General features: G+C 41.3%; 1 protein-coding gene across 1 annotated transcript; it reads left to right on the forward strand.

Annotated features, from left to right (window-relative positions):
* Positions 1-920: 920 nt before the first annotated feature.
* CHMP4C (charged multivesicular body protein 4C) lies at positions 921-18,405 on the forward strand (the record flags this gene model as incomplete). The annotated part of the gene is made up of 5 exons (XM_082479801.1): positions 921-1,116; positions 8,303-8,480; positions 9,445-9,559; positions 12,790-12,898; positions 15,132-18,405. The coding sequence occupies 5 exons, from the start codon at positions 921-923 to the stop codon at positions 15,194-15,196; spliced, it is 663 nt and encodes a 220-aa protein (XP_082335927.1). The 3' UTR covers positions 15,197-18,405.
* Positions 18,406-19,740: the final 1,335 nt, after the last annotated feature.

The following is a 19,740-nucleotide window of genomic DNA, read 5'->3' on the forward strand; positions in this document are numbered from 1 at the left end:
GCCGCACGCCGCGTGCGCGGGGCGGGGCTGCTAGGCAGATATACTGGTTGTCCCCGCCCCGGGGGTGGTTGTGCCTTGAGGCGGGGTGTGTGTCGGTAGGCCACGGGCGTCCCACCGGCTGCCCGTGGTGGGACCGCTGGCTCGGGACCGGCCGCTCCGGCGGGCTCTGGGAAAGCTGCGCTGACGAGCCCATGTCGGCGTAAGCGGCGCCTTAGGCTTCCAGTCCGCCCGGAGCCGCAGCGCTGGGGCTCTGCCTGCGTCAGGCGGCTGTTTTTTGGGGAAAAAAAAAGAAGTATATTTTGTGTGTGGTTTTAGGCGTTAGTGGCGTTATTCCTCCGAACGGGGCCTGTTCCAAGGGGAGCGCAGCTTGCCGAGGTGCTTCTTTCCTTCCTGTACTTTATTAGCGCCGCCGTGTTTTCCTTCGCGCTGCCCCTGCGCTTTTAAAAGCCGCGTTTCTGAAGAATTCGGGGTTTCCTTCCTCAGCCCTGACCCGCGCCCGTTCCTCCGCGCGAGCGTTAAAAGACCCTGACGAAGGGCTGGGGCCGCGTGTCCTTCCCCCGTCCCCGCGGTCACCAGGAGTCGTTCCGCCCCTGTCACCCGCCTGCCGCGCACCGGGGGAAGCACACGTTAAGCAGCCGCCTCGGCAACGCGGGCTCGGCTGCCCGGCCCCGCCTCGGCCGCCCTCCGCAGCCCGCCGCTACCTCCCGGCGCTGGCGGAGGGAGGGCCTGCGGAGGGCAGCGGCCGTTCGGCTTCCCCGGAGCCGCCCCTGGGCGGGCAGCCCGGGGCCGGGCCGGGCCCGCCCCGCCGCCAGGTGCGGTGCCGTCACGGCGTGTGCCGGGCAGGGAGGCTGCTGCGGGCCGGGCCGGGCCGGCCAGACCATTCCGTCGGTGGGTGCCGAGCCGGGGCCGCCACCGCCGCCATGAGCAAGATTTCCAAATTCTTCAAGGGGGGCGGCTCGGGCGCTTCCAAGGGCCGCGGAGGGCCCTCGCCGCAGGAGGCGCTGGCCCGGCTGCGGGAGACGGAGGAGATGCTCAGCAAGAAGCAGGAGTACCTGGAGACGAGGATCGAGCGGGAGCTGGCGGCAGCACGGCAGCACGGCACCAAGAACAAGCGAGGTGAGTCCTCGTCGGGCCGAGCGGCGGCAGCTCCGGGTGCTTGGGAGGCACTGAATCCCGGGGTTCAAACGCCTCTGGGTGCTCTAGGCTCTGTTAAGGAGAGGGGGGCTCGCAGGGGTTGTTGCTGGGTGGTATCTGTCAGCTCCGCAGGTATGAGGTGTGTTTCATGATTCGGCTGTGGATTCCGAGCAAGCGTCGCCACGGTGTGCGCACACTGTGACACGGTGGTGGCTTTGAGTCTTTGGCATCTATTAGTGTTTAATGCCTTGTGGATTCATTATGGTGGGCTGGTAACAGGGCGCTTTATTCTTAACTAACTTAATGTCTGTGGTTCCCCGCGTGATACTTTTGTTCGTGCTTTGCGCTACAGTTGAAGCAGGTATCAGCTGGATAAATAGTGCTGCAAAGTACTGTTCAACGTGGGTAGGGGATTGCAGCTTGGGTGTTGCACGTTGGTTGTGCAGATAGCAGAGGAGCCAAAGAACGTGAGGATCTCCTGTATATTCATGGATGAATTCACATTATCCCCACTGTGAGGGTTGGAGAATATACTGCTGGCAACAGAGAAACAAAGTGATTCAACAAGTTGCCTCAAATCACATAGGAAGTAGATGATATCACTAAAAAAATGGATGGTAGTTCAGAGCATTAGTGCCTACTCGTCTGGCCTGCTGTTAGCAAAGGAGACAATACTAAGGGATAATAAGGTCTGGATCCTGCTTATACTGATGTTGTCATCTCTGGGAAGCAAGTGATGGTAGCCAATGTCCTGGGGGACGTACAGGCCTTTGAGAAACAAGTTAATTACTTCCTAAAGTCACCTGGAGTCTTGTTTGTCTACTCTGGGCTTTATTTTTCTTTAAATACGTCAAAACAGAAGCAAACCACTTCAAATTAAAGATTTGTGGTGTAATGAGAAAGTAGGTCTTTCATCTGCTCTTTCTATTGCTAGATAACCTAAAAACTTAATGCCACGTAACTTAGAACTTGTGAGGAGTTACTTGCTAAAGGTGTTTTGGCTAGCCCTTTAATGTATTTGTAATACTTGAGCATTTAATAAAATTTAACAAAAAGCATTTATTTAGAAAGGATTTAAAAGCATTGGTCAGGACAGATTTGAAGGCACAAACAGTTGGAGAGAGTAAAGCCAGTTCAGCAGCACAACAGAGCATGCTGTTCTGCAGCACGGGAGCTGCCAGGATTGTCCTGGTCCCAAACTTTATACTCCCCTGGCTTCATCTGGAGTGTCTGTCTTGTCCCCTTGTGCAGGCATGGGAACCTGTGTGCTGGTGCAGTGAGCTAGTTCAGGAAGGTGGTCCAGCTGAAACCTAATTTGCTGTGGGACAAAGTGATCAGATACCTCCTGGGTCTGGTTCACTGTGCGATTGCCCGAGTGACGGGGCTGACACAAGAAAACAGGTCTGCTCCTGTGACTGTAGCAATTCCTGTTTAAATCCAGACACACTGCTGTGGAACTTCATCCCAAGGCTGGACTTTAGGCCTGCATGGTTGCAGGAAGAAGTAATGCTTCCTGCCTCTGTGCTGCTCCCTTCCTTGCCTTGGCAGAGCTCCCAGAAGGGTGTGTTTCAGAAAGCTGGATGTTGTGGGTTTTTTTGGCTGAGTTATTTTTTTACCCAGGGTAGGTTGAGCTCCACTTATCCAGTTGAGTCCACAGCTGCACAAGTGCTCAGGCACCTGTGAAGGAGGGGGTGGTGCACAGGCAGTAATGAGTACTTGTTGATGGGAGAGGTGGATCCGCTTCTCCTTTAACTTGGCTGGTTGATGATGCTAGTTCCAGGTGTTCATCAAACTACAGCCTTGTGCTTCAAGCGTGCAGCATTTGACATATGAAGCTTTTCTGCCAGGTGTTTGTTCCCACTGCTGTGCTCAGTATGCAGTTCCCCTCGTTTTATCTATGCCCTTGTTTGTGGAGTCATGTTGCAAACTGGATTGTTGAGTGGATTGTCATTAAAACTAACTCATTTTTATCCTGTCATTTGCTCAGGAATCTACAGTTAAGGACAGTAAAGAGACAGGAGTAGGGTAAGAAGTACAGAGTGGGAATTGTTTCATGCCAAACATGGCTCTAAAGCCAAAATGTGATAGTGTGACTACAGTCAGAGGAGAAACAAGAGAAACTAACCTTTCTGTGCTGAAGCGCTTGAATTTAGCAGGCTGGTGAGTGAACTTAAATCCCCAAGAATAGCGCTTCATTTGATATGTCAGTTGCTTTGCAGTTTAATTGCTGTTGATTTACATATAGCAGTGCATTAGCTGGTGTACTGTACTATATTATATAGTTCAGAGGAAATCTGTGCTAACTGGTATCTATTGTAGTGTTATGTAAACATACACACAAATGAGAGAATAAAAGTTTTAATCTTCATCGCCTTGTTAAAGTGATTGTTTCAAAGGGACCTTGTAGGTAATTTTTAATGTTGTATTTTCTTAATTGCACCTGTGGAGAAGCCTGTGGAAACTAGAATATGAGTGTCCAAGACTACAGTGAGATGTATCTAGGTATAGAATAATGCACCAAATTAGCATGATCTCATTTGATTTTTAAGCATGTGAGTCTGAGTCAGTTGTACTGATGCAAGAGAGAGCAGATTCAAGCCCCAGCAATTTTTCATGGGTTCAGATGATTCTTGAATGGGTTCATGTGACATTAGTAGGCTTAACTTGATTTAAAAGCTGTAACATGTTAGCTATGCAAATAGATGTGAAGCATCACTTAAATATTTTTGGCTTCTCCTTTATGAAGTGAGTATCTCTGTAGTTCCTGTACCTAATCTGAAATTAGCTGTGTTTTTGGGGTGATACATTTCCAGCATTCCCCATTAATATCTTACTGTAGTTAGACCACTTGAGGGTTTTTGAAACAGCAATGTGTGTTGGAATTCATCCTGCAGGGGTTATGTCATGATAAGCAATATTTCTTTTCACAGTTAGCACTGCCTTTTAATCTCTCCCCATTCCAGGTACAAACTCATGATTTTTTTGGGGTATCTCTTGCTGTGCTCTTTTGGGTATCTCAGTTTCAGCCAGTGCACAGCTGCCAACTCCATCTGTAAACTTGTCTTTTGTCTTCAATATTTTGAAGGACATATAGGAAAATTTAAAGGACAGAAAGTGATACTGAATATTTGACAACTCCGTTTAAAAGGAAATGTATTTTCTGAAGTGTGCCTGTGAAAATAACATAGATGTGAATGAGTGTTGTTTCAGCCTGGAATCTTTCACAGATCCTAAAAAATGGCTAAAGGAAAATAATTAAGTTAAAAGAAGCCATCCAGAATAAGATTAAATCTTAACGATAAAGAGCCACGTAGTACTACTGAGGACAAAACCTATATAGAAAGTTGGAATAACACATAGGGTTTTACAAGTGGATACTGCTAAATACGTTGTGTGGTACATTTGGGCAGGGCTTATGTAGCTGTGCAGCATTCCTTTTCAATGAGTTAGTTGTAACCAGGAGGCTGTTGAAACCAAACAACAATGTAGTAGTTGTGTGTTAACACAGACAGGGCCATCATGCCTATGGCAGGGTATATGACAGGTTGGGACTGAGGGTTTCTGGTGGGGAGATATGAGGAAGCCCTTAGAGTGTCTTTGTTCTGTGAGTTACAGCTGTTGTTCTCTGATCTTCATGATCCTGTTTCGAGTGTCTTGCCATGAACTCGAATGGTTGTAACGAGTCAAGTTCATTATTGTTCTTGAATTAGCACCTCAGTTGTAACTGTATGTGGTTTGCCCCACAAGGTTTTAAGGATTATGAATGCTGATAATGAGGTTACTTAAGGTGGTATGATTTTTATGGCCTCAGCAGCATTTCTTTTGATTGTCTCTGGTGTAAGGGAGATTGTAATCCATCAATCCCTTGCAGGACTGAAGTGGAGGTTTGTGAACTGTATCCAAGAATGATGTCCAGTATTTTCACAGTGATGTTATATCTTCTGAAGAAACACTCTTTTGCTTCTTCACCAGTTTCTCCCTGGGAATTTTAAGGATTACTATACAGTGCTTTTATTTCTACTTCAGAAGATGAGATCATCGGTAGTTCCTGTACTGCTCGGTGTTGGTGGTAGGCTTGACAGCTAAAGGTGTTGTTATCACTGTACTGTCTCTTTTCATTCTGATCTGTCATGAAACTGTGAGGTGCATGCCACAACGCTTCCTATGTCACTACTTTTGTTCTTTCCTTTAGAAACCTGGATATTCAGCGTGGCCAGGATTACTATTGCCCAGCTGGCCGCTTCTGCTTCCTTAATAAAATACCAGCATAGCAGTGATATTGGAAAAGTGTCCTTCTGTTAATAATAGTAGTTCTTTAATATGCTTACTTAAACTGACATAACAGTCTACTGTTGTTCCAGCCACTTATCTTGAAAAGAAAATAAAAATTCAGATTAAAAGTAGTGGTTCCTAATCTATGAGCTGTATCCTGCTTGCTAGACTCAGAAGTGGAGCACAGGAAACGTCCTAAAGCCCAGCTAACCACTTCATTATGAAATGCAGGAGTTGAATCGGCTCCTTTGGAGCACAACAAAGACAGTGTATGAGGTTGCTTTTTTCCTGGAGAAGTCCTCCACCTCTTCCTGGTTGAATTGGTATTAATTACACTTGCTTCCTCAGACTCTACCCCTGCTTAGGCTCTTCCTCCCTGGGCTGTCTTCCTTCTTTGAAAGTTTTGGAATGGGCAACACCCTTTTTCGGTGCCATTCTTAGATCTTCAGTGAAGTAAGTTTATGTTCTCTGCTCAATTTCTTTTATTTTTTGATAGATATGTTATTCTTCAGTTTGATTATTGTGATGCAGTAGCATTTTTGTAAAACATTTCAATCTTCTTGTAAGGGTTGCACACAAATTTTAAAATGCTTGCGTGTGCAGTAGAAATAACTTGTAAGTTCATGATGATCTGTAAAACACAAAAATAGATTTCAAATAACAAGGAAATTCTCATGTCTTAGCTATAGGAGCTCCTATTATAAAGCACTGCAATGAAAGGCATTCATCTAATATAAATGAGAAAAATCAAATAGTGTGTTGTGGGAGTTGTGCCTTGGTTGATAAGGAAAGAGTATGAATTGATCTCCTATGAAGAGCTTTGTTCTGTAAGTCACGGTAAAACTAAAGAGAATTAATAAAGATGATATGTTGCCCTACAATAATTAGGAAAAGCTGTTTATGAATAGGTGAAGTCACACAGAGTCTAGTTTTTTCTGTGGTTTCTTAATTTGGGTGTGGTTTAATTAAATCTTAATACAGGAACCTTCAGGATTTTGAAAACAACTGCTTTGCATGTAACTGAGGAAATCCATTTTCTGTCTGAGCAGCCAGTAATAACAGTACCATTACAGAGTCTCATTTGTGAAAAACACTGACTGGAAGTATTTCCCTGTGATAGCTACCTACTCCAGCTGAAGCCTTTCTGCATGAGCCAGTTACTGCTCCTCAGTCCATACGGCTTTAGAGCACAGCTGGCATAGCTGGTGTTATGCTCAGTTTCAGACCATTAAATTTACCTGGAATCTCTGGTTTCCTAACCTAAGAATCCAGGATCAAATTTTGACTCAATTGAGGCTGAGAAAGGGAGTGGCTGGTGTCCTAACGCTACCAATAATAAGCATAAGTAAGTAGGGAAATAATAAGTAGGTAAAAAGATTATTTGGCATTAAGTCAAACAAGTATATTGGAATGCCAATAAGAATTTTACAGTTCTCACATTTGCCACTTGCATGACATAATCTTTTTCAGAATATGCATGATCTTTGGACCATGCCCCAAAACTTGGGAAAATCTGGAATTTGAATACTGTGATTAATTTGTTGTGATTGCAGTTTGCTGTCCTGAAACATTTTACTGCAGGTGCTAGAAGGCATTGTGTATCTTAGCCTGTCTGAATGCTTGTCCTTGTGCAGGTAATGATGAGCAATTTTGACCGTGTTGATTCAAGCATTTGTCAACAAAGCACTGAATTTTTTAGTGTATCATTACACACCATAAATCTATGCCCCCTTCTTGGAGGGATCCTAACTTCATTTGAAAAGTTGTGTACCCTAGTGTCAAGGTTCAGTGTTACTGCATGTGGGGAATTGTTTGAATAGGACAGCAACAGTAATGGCTGCTATCATTTTTTTTGTGAGTTTGGGGGGCTGCAGTTGCTTGCTGACTCTGAACTGGATTTAAAAATTAAATGCAAGAGAGGCAAGGGAAAGGACACGAGTATTAACAGCATTGAAAAAGGAATGGGTTAACTCAGTGTCTTTTTGTTTTGCTTGGGTTTTTTTTTTTTTTTTTTTTTTTTATTGCCTGGCACGTGTAGTTTGGAAAGGACAATGGTCAGGAAAGGCTTGTGGCAAGATTGTGTGTGTTCCATACCCACAGGCTGAGAGAAAGCCCTTTTCTCCTCCTGATTGTCATTTGCATTTATTCTGGTAATGATTTACTCAGGGCAAAGTATGGTGCTCATAACTTAGCAAATATAAAAGACTAAGCTCAAAGATTTACAATAATGGGGAGTAGCTGGATTTGACTGTGGTTGTGTCTACAAAGTTCCATATGTTTTCAAGTTTTAAGGTTTAAAGATCATGCTCCTAAGTGATTGTAAGAAACAGATGCAACTGAAAGCCAGAGAAATGCAAGTCCTCCTCTGGTCTAACCCACCTGCTCGGTTAGGCCATTTGGGCTTTCCGTTGCACTTAGTTTCTGCTGCTGAGACAAAGTTTAGACGGCAGCATTGGTGGAAGTGTGGTTACCATCACAGATCTTCTTAGTCTGTCTTCCTTAGTTTTTACTTATATTTTGCAACCACTTCTTTTCTTTCTTTTCCCTGTTTCCTCCTTTCTGACTTCTCTCTGATATTTTTCTTTTTCCTCCCCATCTTCCCTGCTTTGCCTGCGTGGACAGGATGGAGTTCAAGATCTCCCGCAGTGGAGGAAGAAGCTGCTCTTCCCTGTGGTGCTAAAAGGAGTTAATCTAAAAGAGGCTTCCCAGCATGTTCATGCAACAGCATGTTGGTGATAAACAGGCTGCTGATCTGGTGTGGGCAAAGTTTGTCTCCCTACTAGTAAGGTAGGAGGGTGAGAATTGTAAATTCTGCAGGTCAGCTTGGTGCTGAACTACTTGTCCTTGCATTTTTGCTATGAAAATACACTATGCACTTTGCCTCTTCCCATTCCAGCTGCCTTACAAGCACTGAAGAGAAAAAAGAGATATGAGAAACAGTTGAGTCAAATTGATGGGACGCTTTCAACCATTGAGTTCCAGAGAGAGGCATTGGAAAATTCCCACACCAACACAGAAGTGCTCAAGAATATGGGTTATGCTGCACAAGCTATGAAAAAAGTGCATGAAAATATGTAAGTGCTTTCTAATAGCTTTCAAGTTTAGCTTGCTAACCGCTTTCAAACCATTTAATTGCTACAGCCTATTGTGTCAAGTCAGCCAGTTTTGATCTAATTTTTTGGTTCAGGCATTTAATGTCAGGAATGCTATTGGTGCTGTAGTGTTACATTTGGCAGAAAAATATCTTTTATTAACAGCAAGTCTAGAAGAAAGTCCAACTAACTAGAGAGATCTGTGTGGTATGTGTTTTTTTTTTAAGTCTGCCTTGGCAGTAGAGACTGGCCTCTACCCTCGATTTTTCCAGAAGAAAACTTAGTTGAAGAAACTAAGTGGACTCTTTTCCTCAAAGTCCATAAGCTGGATTGTGTGATTCAAAGTACTAGTTAGACCTGAATAAAAGAGAGGGTATTGTTGTTTTTTTTTTTTTTTTTGTGTGTAGTGTTTTTGTATGTCCTATATTGTTTCATGAGGCGTTTTCCTGCCTGAATAAACAGAGTTAAATCAGAAAGGTTGTTCTGGGAGAAGTAAACAGGAACTGAAACAATAATGAAGTTAACAATAAGGGGAAGCTTTTAAATGGGGTATAGTCCTGATAAATTCCCCCCAGTTCTGGTGAAAGCTTAACATCAAAAAAGATCCATCTATAAAGATGCCGACCTTGGGAAGGACATGGGATCGGCCCAGGGAATGTGACTGTTGGCTGGCAGAGGTATGAGAAGCCCAGAGAGGGAGACACAGGCTGCTACAGTATGACTTTTGTTATAATCCCAAAGTAGAAGGAACTGGACTGGCTAAAACACACAGCAACTTGCCAAGAAACATTAAGGTGTAGGTGAGGGGAATTATTCCCTGTGAGTTCTGCTCTTTATACAGCTGTGGGCATGAAAAGAAAATAGAGTCTGTTCAAGTTTTTCTGAGCCTTTTCCATAGGATTTGAATGATATGTCTTTAAAAAATGTTTCCATGTTACCTTGCCAGGGACTTGAACAAAATTGATGATTTGATGCAAGATATCACTGAACAGCAAGATGTTGCCCAGGAGATTTCAGATGCTATCTCAAACCGAGCTGGCTTTGGTGATGAGTTTGATGAGGTTAGTACTTCAGTAAAGCCTGTGAGATTTAGCAGTTAAATGACTCCACAGTTATTTAGTTGTGCGGTAGCTTGTTGCAGTGGTTTGTTTCTCAAAAGGTGTGGATGTGGAATTCCTTGATTCTAGCTTACGCTATCTAGGACATTTTTATATTTTTAATATATAAATATCAATATACATAATGTAATAAATAAAATTTCGATATATGTAAAATATAAAATATTTTTATTTACATATAAATTTTAAAAAGGTGATTTTAACTGCACTTCTGTAGTTGTTATTCTCATTTGTACCGTGCAAGGAGGAGGTCACTAAAATATGTAATTTGTACTGCTCCAAGTGGATGCTTGAAACATATAATTTTTTGTGCTCCAAATAGGCATCTGTTTGACTAAGTGCATGTTCCTATGCCATAAATAGACTGCTGTTTACAATTTTGAATACTTGGACCAGTTTTTTAAGGTCTTTTTTGGTGCTTGGAGATGCAGGTCCTTTCCCTGTTTTCCAGGTTTTCTACAGACATAGATACATTACATAGAGGTAATTCCACTTGGAGGCAGTAAGGTTTCTTCCTTGAGCACCTTTCTTCTGAAAGCCCCACACGGTACTTAAGACCTTCTGAAAATTTGTTGCAGTAGCTTTCATCTAGTGTCTCCAGACTTTTGATTTTTGGACGATATCTAAGCAGGACTTTACTTACTTCTGATCCAGCCATGGCTGAGGACTCAACGGCCAAGTATATGCAAAATTCCTGCAGTCTGTGGAATGCAGAGCTAGGGATCAGGCTCAATATCACAACCAGTTTGGATTGGTTTTTAACTGTGTTATAAAATGACCAAGCACTAAGGATCGTTTTAAGAATGTCCTAAAGAACCAAACAATTCACTCTTTCCCCGACTAATTTGTTCCTATGTTCCCAAATGGACAACAAAGAAAAATACATATACTATATCATATTTTCTTGACTGGGGGGAGAGGGGAAGTTTTATTCAATGATTATAATTTGTTGAAAATAGTAATGATTCTTTGTATTTTGTTCCCATTGTCTGCTTTCCTATTTTTCCATTTGGAATATAAATAGACTTTCAAGAAACATTTAATCAATGCTGACACAAGGATCGGGATTTGGCCTGTATAAACTGGGCTTCAAACAGCTGAAAAACAGCTATACAGTGTTGCTTACTTTTCATCAGTGCCTAACTACTTAGGAGTCTAGACTTTGTAAGCATGTTGTAGATTGACTGTGAAGTTCCTTAGAGATACTAGTCAAAATTGATGGGCATGTTTTCTGTTCTGGGAAAATAAGCCACTGTCACATGGAGCATCATTGTACCAGCACCTACCTTTGCATAGGAGCCTAATACTTACAGCACTTGTCCAGTAATTGGGAAACCTGTTTGCAGACCACTTCAGCTTGAGAGCACTAGAATGAGTTACTCAGTTGCTGAGTTATGAGGTGATTTGTGTGGGAGTGTGATATTTAATTATTTTTTTTTGAAGGACATTTTGACCACATGCTTGGATTTCCTCTGTTCACGTGTGGCATGGGCGTAAGGAGATCATGGAAGCATGTAATTTCTACTGCTCCAGATAGACAAAAAAACATAAGGGTTCTTTCTCCCTGGGTTGACACAGCATATGTGATGAAGAATGCAAAAAAGCTCTGTCCTACCTGAGTAGGATGCTCACTGGGAGGGGTGACACTTGCCTGGAGACCTGTTTCTGATAATCAAATACAAAATATCTTCATTCTGGTGGACAGAGTCTGGAACCTGAGAGTTCACGTGGTGTCTTCCCTCTGCTTTCTTTTTGGCCTAGGTTCAAGAAGAGAAAGGGGATTTGTTGTTGCTGTTGCAATACTCCACAGCCTAGTTGTAGAGTAATGCCTGAGTTGTGGCAAACATAAGTTAAATCCTAGTTTGAGGATTAATAGAACTTAAAACTTGGATCTCCCACTTCGAGAGCAAATTTTCTAGCCATCACACTATTATGTTAAAAGTGTAGTGGTCATGATCATGGTTTCCTTCACCTCTTTTTTTTTTTTTTTTTTTTTTTTTTTTTTATAGCCTGTTGTAGCTGACACACCTCTCAATTGTTTACTTGTTCAGCAGAGGTTGGTAAGGACTAATCTGTTGTGGGAGAGTGTTAGATGACCATCTAAACATCTTCAGAAATACCTGAAATAGCTGTTTCCATTGACTTTATAACAACTTGGATACTTTGTAAGAAGCTTGTATTCAGACCACTACATGAGGCACTTAAAGTACAGACACATTTGCACCTCAGCTAAATGCCTAAGTTAGACATGGGGCTACAAGTTGCACATTTCTTTGAGAGATCAGTGTAGGAAGGCCTGTGGTGACTATGTAATTATCATTTTAATCTCCACATTGGTGGTAAGCAAGGTATAAATGGGTAGGCAAAGCCCATTTCAATACCTAGTAGGTATCACTTTGCTACAGCTGCTTTTTCCCCACCTGCTTTTGCCTGTTGTTTCTTTTCAGACCATTTTATCAACATGGCAAAGGTCCATTTCTCTACAAATATGTAATATTTAGCTTCCTGTCTTTGGGAAACTCCTGCCAAGGAATAAGTCTTTGGCTTTTTTAAAAAGTGTTGTAGCGTCTTTATTTTTAGTGTTGTACAAGTGGGTTAGATCATCTGTCCAAGCCGGCTTCTGCAGCTAAAAGCCCAAGAGTGTTACATGCTTCAAGAGTGAATAACAGGACCCAGGAGGACAGCTCTGATTCCAGTGCTGCTTTGAAATCATATGTAATCCTGGACTTGTGTGATAGGGCATAATGTTTAATGACAGTCAACCTTATAACCAGTGGAGCTGTTTGTTTTTTAAAATGGGAGAAAGTGCACGTTAAAATAAAATACATCAGAGTACAGGCTCTAGACTTGGAACAAACCTGAGGAAGGCAGAGGGACATTCCTCCCCCCCCCCCTTTGCCTTTTTGATGAGTACTACACTGTTTTCTTTCTAACTTTATTCCTTTTCCTGTTTCTAACTTCCATTGTCCTTCTTTCAACTTTCAATTAAGGTTTATTGTTATTGCCCACAATTAGTCAAAATTGTACTTGGAATATGCTGGTTTTTGATGTTTGTTTTCAGGTCTCATCTTTTTTTTTTCAGTAGTGCTTTGTTTCATGGTCGTTAAATGTGGCCTTGCCTGAGATCACTGTCAGGACAATGAATTTGTAAATTATGTGTTCCTTGAATTTAGGATGAGTTGATGGCAGAATTAGAAGAACTGGAGCAAGAAGAATTGAACAAGGGAATGAGAGATGTCAGACTGCCAAGTGTTCCGTCCACATCGCTGCCTTCTCGCCCTGGTAAACTGCTTGCCATTTTATGTTTCTCATGATTAAGGCATGCTATGAGTAGGAGAAGAGGGAGGGCTCCAGATATGTATTTAACTGTTTTTTAACTTTTAAAGTATTGTAGGTTCCTTTTTGTATTTTAGTATCTGTTTATCAGAAAAAGGAGAGTGGAATTCTGGCTGGCTGTATGAAAGCATTTAGGATCAAATTCCACGTAGATTTGGGGAGGCAAACTCAGGGAATTTGACCTTGTACATATAATAATGCATCTCCTACTGAAATGTATTGAGATCACTGAGGAATAGAAAGACCTTTTTTCTCTTTTTGTCAATTAAATCCTTAGTCTTTTTAAATTAGAGTCTGACCTAGATTCAAAATGTTTGCGTCACAAAGATCCGGCTTTGTAGGGTAGTGGTTTGATATTTGTCACTGGTATTTTAATTAGAAATGAAGGAGACAGCAGGAAATAAAAGTTTTAAAGAAATATTGTCATTCCTTTGCTTTCTTTCTACAGAACAGACTTATTCCTGGCATTAAGCAGTAGTTTTATTTTTCTGTAGTTCTACTCTGTTAATTTTGAATTAAGCCAGAGATAGTCATCCCTGAACTATACCTTGTACTATTGTCCTCTATCAGCTGAAAGACTTGTTCTGTACCAATGCTAGTAAAAGAGTATAAATATTTGGTGGCAAGGGCAGCACACAGGTGGCACAGGTTGTTCATGGCGCATTCTGCTGCAGAACAGGTTATCCAGACCACCTCGGCTCCAGACTCCTGTGTGTGTTTTGGCAGATGGCACTTAAAACCCTGAGAAGCAGTTTAAAGTGTTGAAACTGGGTTTGTGGCCTCATCTACTTAAGTCAATTGCAGAACAACTAGTAAAAAAAATGGATTTGGGAAAACCCAGTGCAAATTTCAGTCTGCATTTATGGCTTGTTCATACCTTCTCTTCCAGATCCAGCTGGGCCAGTTAACATTTTTATTAAACCCAGGCCATCTCCACGTGCTTCTCACCATCTTAATTTGCTACTTCATCTGTCTCTGTGACTGCTTCAGACAAAAGCAGCTGGTTACATTTATACAGTTTAAGGCCTGCAAAACTGGCTTGTCTTTTACAAAACTCCATGCTTATGATTACACAGCAATGGCAAAATAAGAACAAGAGTTAATGGTTCTATAATGCTTCTAATTGGAGATACATGTTACCCTCCTGATTTTAGAGATGAAGAAACTGAGGTGGAGCAAGGCATAGTGACCTTCCCCCGTCACACAGTGAGCCAGTGGCACTTGTCTCTAGAGCAGGGACTGGACCCCTGGTCTCCCGTGTCCTTCTCCCAGCTTTAGTCCCCAAAGGTGATAGCTGCAGCCCCTCAAGATGATGGCTCCCAGCAGTATAGCTACCACAGGTGGGAACCAACTTACAGTTAACTGTAAATGTGCACACGAAGGGTATTGCACCCACTAACAGTGTTCCAATGATGTTTGAAGGAATGCAAGTCCTGACACGCAGAGCCTATGGCTGGAGACAGCCTGAGGTTGAACCTGGGCTGTAGGGCACGCAGTTTGTAGGTCAGTGAATGAAGACTATTTGGGTGAGGTTTTAGCTCAGAGAATGTGAAAGATGTGTGATAGGAGATTTGGGTAAAAAAAAAAAAAAAAAAAAAAAAAAGGAGAGAGAGAAGGTGTGTGTGGGACCTGGTACAGAGCTGGGAATGGCTGTTGCTGTGACCACAGCAGTTAACTGATGTCATATGAGGAAAGATAAGTTCAGGAATTTCTTTCTCCCTTTTAATAAATGACACCTCTCATTAAAATGGGGTGAGTCTATTTGGAGACTGGACCTGCACGTGCAGAACCCATCAGCACTATTTGGAAAGGTAGCAGGATGCATTGCTGGCTGGGGTAGGTCACTTGTGCCTGCTCAAGTGGCAGTGAGAGAACTTGCAGCATTCTGGTGCATGCTTGCTCTCTGTGACAGCTTTTAGAGGTTAAATGTATTTTCAGTAGGATTTACATCAGACCTGTATTGTTAACCTCAGGGTTATATGTGATGTAATGGTGGAGCACAGTAGTCACATCTCTCATCAGCTTAATTACTGCATTACCTATGTTCAACTAGCTATTCAATAGATTGACCTCAAATCTTCAGCCTGAAAGGCACTGTGCAAGTCCTCATGCTAACAAATAAAATGGTTCTGACTGTTACATTAGTTGATGGTTATTGTTAATCTCTCTTTCTCTGCAGCATCGACCAGGAAGAGAGCAGAGGATGAGGATGAAATGAAGAAGCTGGCTGCCTGGGCTTCATGAGAGCATGGTCTTTTTAGATCACTGAATGTTAGAGCTGTAATGCTGTTTTATAACCATAACGATTTAGTGTGGTTGCATCTCATACATGCTGGGTTGTTTTATTTTTATGGCAAATCTTGATAAGATTTGATAAGATTTAGTGTTACTGCCATATTACAAAACTAGTTTAAAAAACAAACAAACAAAAAAAATGCAATAGATGCCAAAGCCTCTAAGCATCAGGTTTGGTGGTTCAAAAACCAAATCTTCAGCCTTGGCCAGAGATTTCTTTTCTTATTAGTATCAGTTTTTATTAGGTAATGTCTTATATATATATATCTTGCTTGTTTCTAAAACCTGTGTGCCTCACTTATGCATGAGGCTGGATTCATTGTTGAAATGAAAAAGTTCAGTAAGTCATCAAGGCCCTATCCTAGAGAGTTATTTGGTTCAGACTATTTGAATATTAGCAAAACAACTCTTTACATGTCCTGACTTGCAAGGTCCTTTGAGCCCAAGAGCTAATAGCGATTCATTTGGGCATGGAGATTTAAACAGGTTGTCTGGAGCAACTTCTGGTGTCCTAGATATTAAAAGGAGACTCTTCTGTAGATTTTTTTGAAGTGGTATAGGTTTTTTGGTTTGTTTTAAACTTTGGCCAGAATATCCCATGCACATCTATAGGTCAACTTGAATTGTGTTTTGAACTGTTTCCTACTTGGTTAAAGAACAGTTTTACAGTGATTGGGGAAAATGAAATGTCCAAGATGTTATAGATCCCTGCCAAACAAAACTGATTTCCTCTAACCCTATAAAAAAATCCAGAAGAGATTTGACCTTCCTGTGTTCTTCTCCTCCACTGTGTCTTTCTAGAGTGAGTCTTTACTTTGTATGATAATACCCATCCTCAAAGGAATTAGTAACACTTTTTTTAAATTTTAAAATTTCAAAATAATTTTAATTTCTGATCGTTCAGTTATTTTCTCTTACTCAGTTTCTGAACCAAAATAATAATGGTGTGTTGTATTTGATGTGCCTTTCTAAGCCTGGTTAAAAGCTGATTCTGAATTACTTGTGAAGCTTGACATGTTATTCTACAACAACTGACAGCTTTTTAGGTTAAGGAACAAATGCCACTCTGAGTGCTAAACTACTACACATATAGAGCAATCACTCTTAAAATACAAACCAAAAATTAAATGGGCTGCTTTGTATCAACAAATTTTATTAAATAAGACTTAAGCTCTATGCCAGTAGCCTGCTGTCAATCACAAGGAAACACAAAACACTGTGGAGTTTCTAAGGATGTGGGAAGCAGGGTCACATTGGTCTAGGTTTCTTGTTTTCAAATTAATTTAAATTTACTGATGATTGAACCACTTGGGGAATAGTGAGAGACTTGGTTTCTGTAGATCTATAGCAACGGAAGACTGAATCCTTCTCCTGTGGGCTTTATCCTGCGATTTGCTGGGTGTTTCGCTTCGATAGGCTACAGAGGCTTCAGCTTATTGGATTTTACATTAAGCATAAGTTAATGTGTGTTTCTGGACATGGTGTCCTGGCGTGCTCAGAACATTTCAAGTTGAATTCCATGGATGAAACCCAACATTTACAAACCCGGTGCAGAGATTCAGTTTTTCAGGACTTTTTCATTCTCTGTAGTGGAATTGCTTTAGGTTTGCATCCGTATGAAAGGAGAATCAAGCCTTGCCACTTAATTTTTCAAGTAGGAAATTTATCCAAAGTAAAGTATGTTAATTCTGTCCCAAAGTTTGGAGGTACCAGGAAAATTGTCCCTTTCTGTTGAGAGTAGTGAAAACCTGGAACTACTAATTTTTTGTTTTAAAAACAATCAAACCAAAAAACTGCCTTAAATTTGAAAATACATCTTGAACTCTCAGTAGGAAACCCAACACTAAAAATACGTTACTCAGTTTTAATGCTTGCTGAAATTCAGGATGAGATGCGAGCTGAAAGGAAGCATATTCAATAAAATAACAAATTTTCTGAGTTATTTAGAATCCATTTGCTAATCCTTTTGGCTGGAATCCTGTTTTCAAGGTATGCAGTCTATGCCAGTCTCTGAATTGGGTACAGAAGGTATGAGTGTACACCAATTGTATCACTGTGCAAGGCTGGCCATGTGCTTGTGGACACATCTGGTATATCTAAATGCAAGGCCATGCCTACATAGTCCTGTGCTTAGCTTGGAAAAGCTGGCTTCTAGCAGCTGTTTTTGGTCAAATTAGTAGTTTTCCAATACTTGGCACTTAAGTAACAGCATATTTAAAGTGCTCTACAACCTAACCAAAACAGGTCTTTAAGCTTCCAGTTTGAAACTAAAGTGATTTTTCAGTCTGTTTTGGAAAACATGGACCTGCTGTTTTTGTGCAAGAACTTTCCATGTGAACACCCTGCAGGGAAGAAGAAATCCTAGGGAAGCTTTTCTCCTTTGCAAGCTCGTGTCTATCTGCTGACCTCCAGCAATGTTTTGGCCAAGTGTTGATCCTGGGAATCGTCAGGTGTCTTCAGCTTATTGATTTCAGACCAGTTACTTTAGGAACAAAATTTCTGAAGGGTGAAGAAAAACTGTGGTCATTCAGGTGAGCTTCTCTAAAATCTTCTGTGTAGTGGCTGGTGATTCTGGAGGGCAGAGTCACACAGCAGTTCACAGGCTACGACGTGTTGTTGGTGAAGCTATACACAGAGGTAGTCATGTATAGTCATGTCCACAAACCAAAATACAGTACGGACCTCCAGAACTGGAGTGCTTGTTGCCATATTTGTTCAGAAGACAGTAGATGACTGGTTTTCTTAAAAAAACAAAGGTGTTCTAGGGATTTAATTCAGCTGAGGAGGTGGCTTTTTCCTGTGTAAATTCAGATGACGCTGCGACAAATGGCTCTTTCTTTTTGAAAATATGTCTTTCTTCATGCTAAGAAAGAGGTATTTGTTTAGTATGTAAGCGGGACAAGAGTGAATAGTGTCAATGTGTTATTGTAAATGTACTCTCTATTAACTGGAACATATTTTACAAGAGGGCTGTCGAAGCAGATGGTGTACTATAGCTGACTTCCTTTCTTGTTTCTTATTTATTTTGAGAATATTTTCTCTTGACAGACTTGGACATTTTTAATCTGGATAGCTTTAAAAGGGGGAAAATCTATTAATAAAAAGTGAAAAGAATGAATATATATATATATGCTGTAAATAAATATTTTGGTGTCATATTTGTGCTGTATGATTGCATTAAATTTGTTTTCCTACCAGGCAAAACTGTAAGTACTCTCCTTACACTGTCATTAGGTTACAGTGCTCTTTAGAGGATATGAGGGTATTTTGCAACATTTTTTGGTGTATTAGTCTTTCAACATCAGATTAGAATTCTTCAAAGTTGATTTTGTTTTGTTAAGAAGAAAGAAAAAGCAGTATATGCTGTGGTGTTTGGGCCTCCTTTTCACTTAACAGTTGTTTAGCAAGACATTTTTGTTTGAATGTGTCCAAAATACCTACCTACCTACCTACCCCCCTCCCTCAAAATATTTCTTCATTGTTTCAGAAATGTGTGTATTTTACTTTCCAGGCCTTAGTTGAAAGGAATAACAGTCAGGTCTTTTAAACATGATGACAAAAAATTACTATAGGCAAAGATGAATTAAAACAAATAAAATAATGCATTTTTTCATGCACCTTATTAGAAACCCTTTAAAGTAAGTGTGTGTGTATGTGTATAGTATCTCACATTTTATGTACGTACATCTACATATTTAAAAATATGCATAAAGTGTTGGAGCAGTGATTTAAGATCATCATTCATGATCTGTTCTGGAAAGGGCCCAATTGCTTGGGCAGCTCATCTTTGCCTCTTTGTAAAGCCTAAGGGCTTCATCGCAAGATGTCAAGGAACTGTTCTGGTACATACACGTGCCTGCTGTGTATACGGCTGTTGGGCAAGGGGGATGGAAGAAGAGGATGGGTACGTATGGGGAATACTTCCAATGAGAAAATCTCAGTTTTACGTGATGTAGAGCCTAAATTATTTGAATGATGTAATTTTTTAGAAACTTAAGGAGGAAGTGCTGTTCTCAAAAATTACATAACAGCAGGGACTAGCTTGAACATTGTAAAAAAATGCCAACTATCACCAGTGTAATCTTATGTAGCTGTCATCTTTTCTCACATCTGTCCCTATTGCAGAGACGGTTGCGAGACCCACCAGTGCAGCGCTGTTCAGTCAGATGTGTATTGCAGGGGAAACCTGCCCGGTTCATGTGACCGATCATGGTTTAAGTGGTTTATTGTTTTGTTATCAACACATAATTATCTGTTGCACTGCAGATATTGATCCTAAGTGTATAGTTCAGTGGTAGCCAGTTAAGGTGAGACGTTACAGTTATGAAATGTTAATATATACCTAGAAATTTCTAAATATCCTTTTACGACTAGGATGGCTGTGTCAGCAGGGTCAGTCTGGCCCTTCTGGTGCCCCACCTTCCTCTTCTGCACACTACTAATCATGTTTTGCTTTTATGTCTTGTTAGCTGACATCCTCCCCCCCCCCCCCC

This window comes from Vanellus vanellus (genome assembly GCF_965231255.1).
Source record: "Vanellus vanellus genome assembly, chromosome: 2".
In the NCBI taxonomy this organism is placed as follows: domain Eukaryota; kingdom Metazoa; phylum Chordata; class Aves; order Charadriiformes; family Charadriidae; genus Vanellus; species Vanellus vanellus.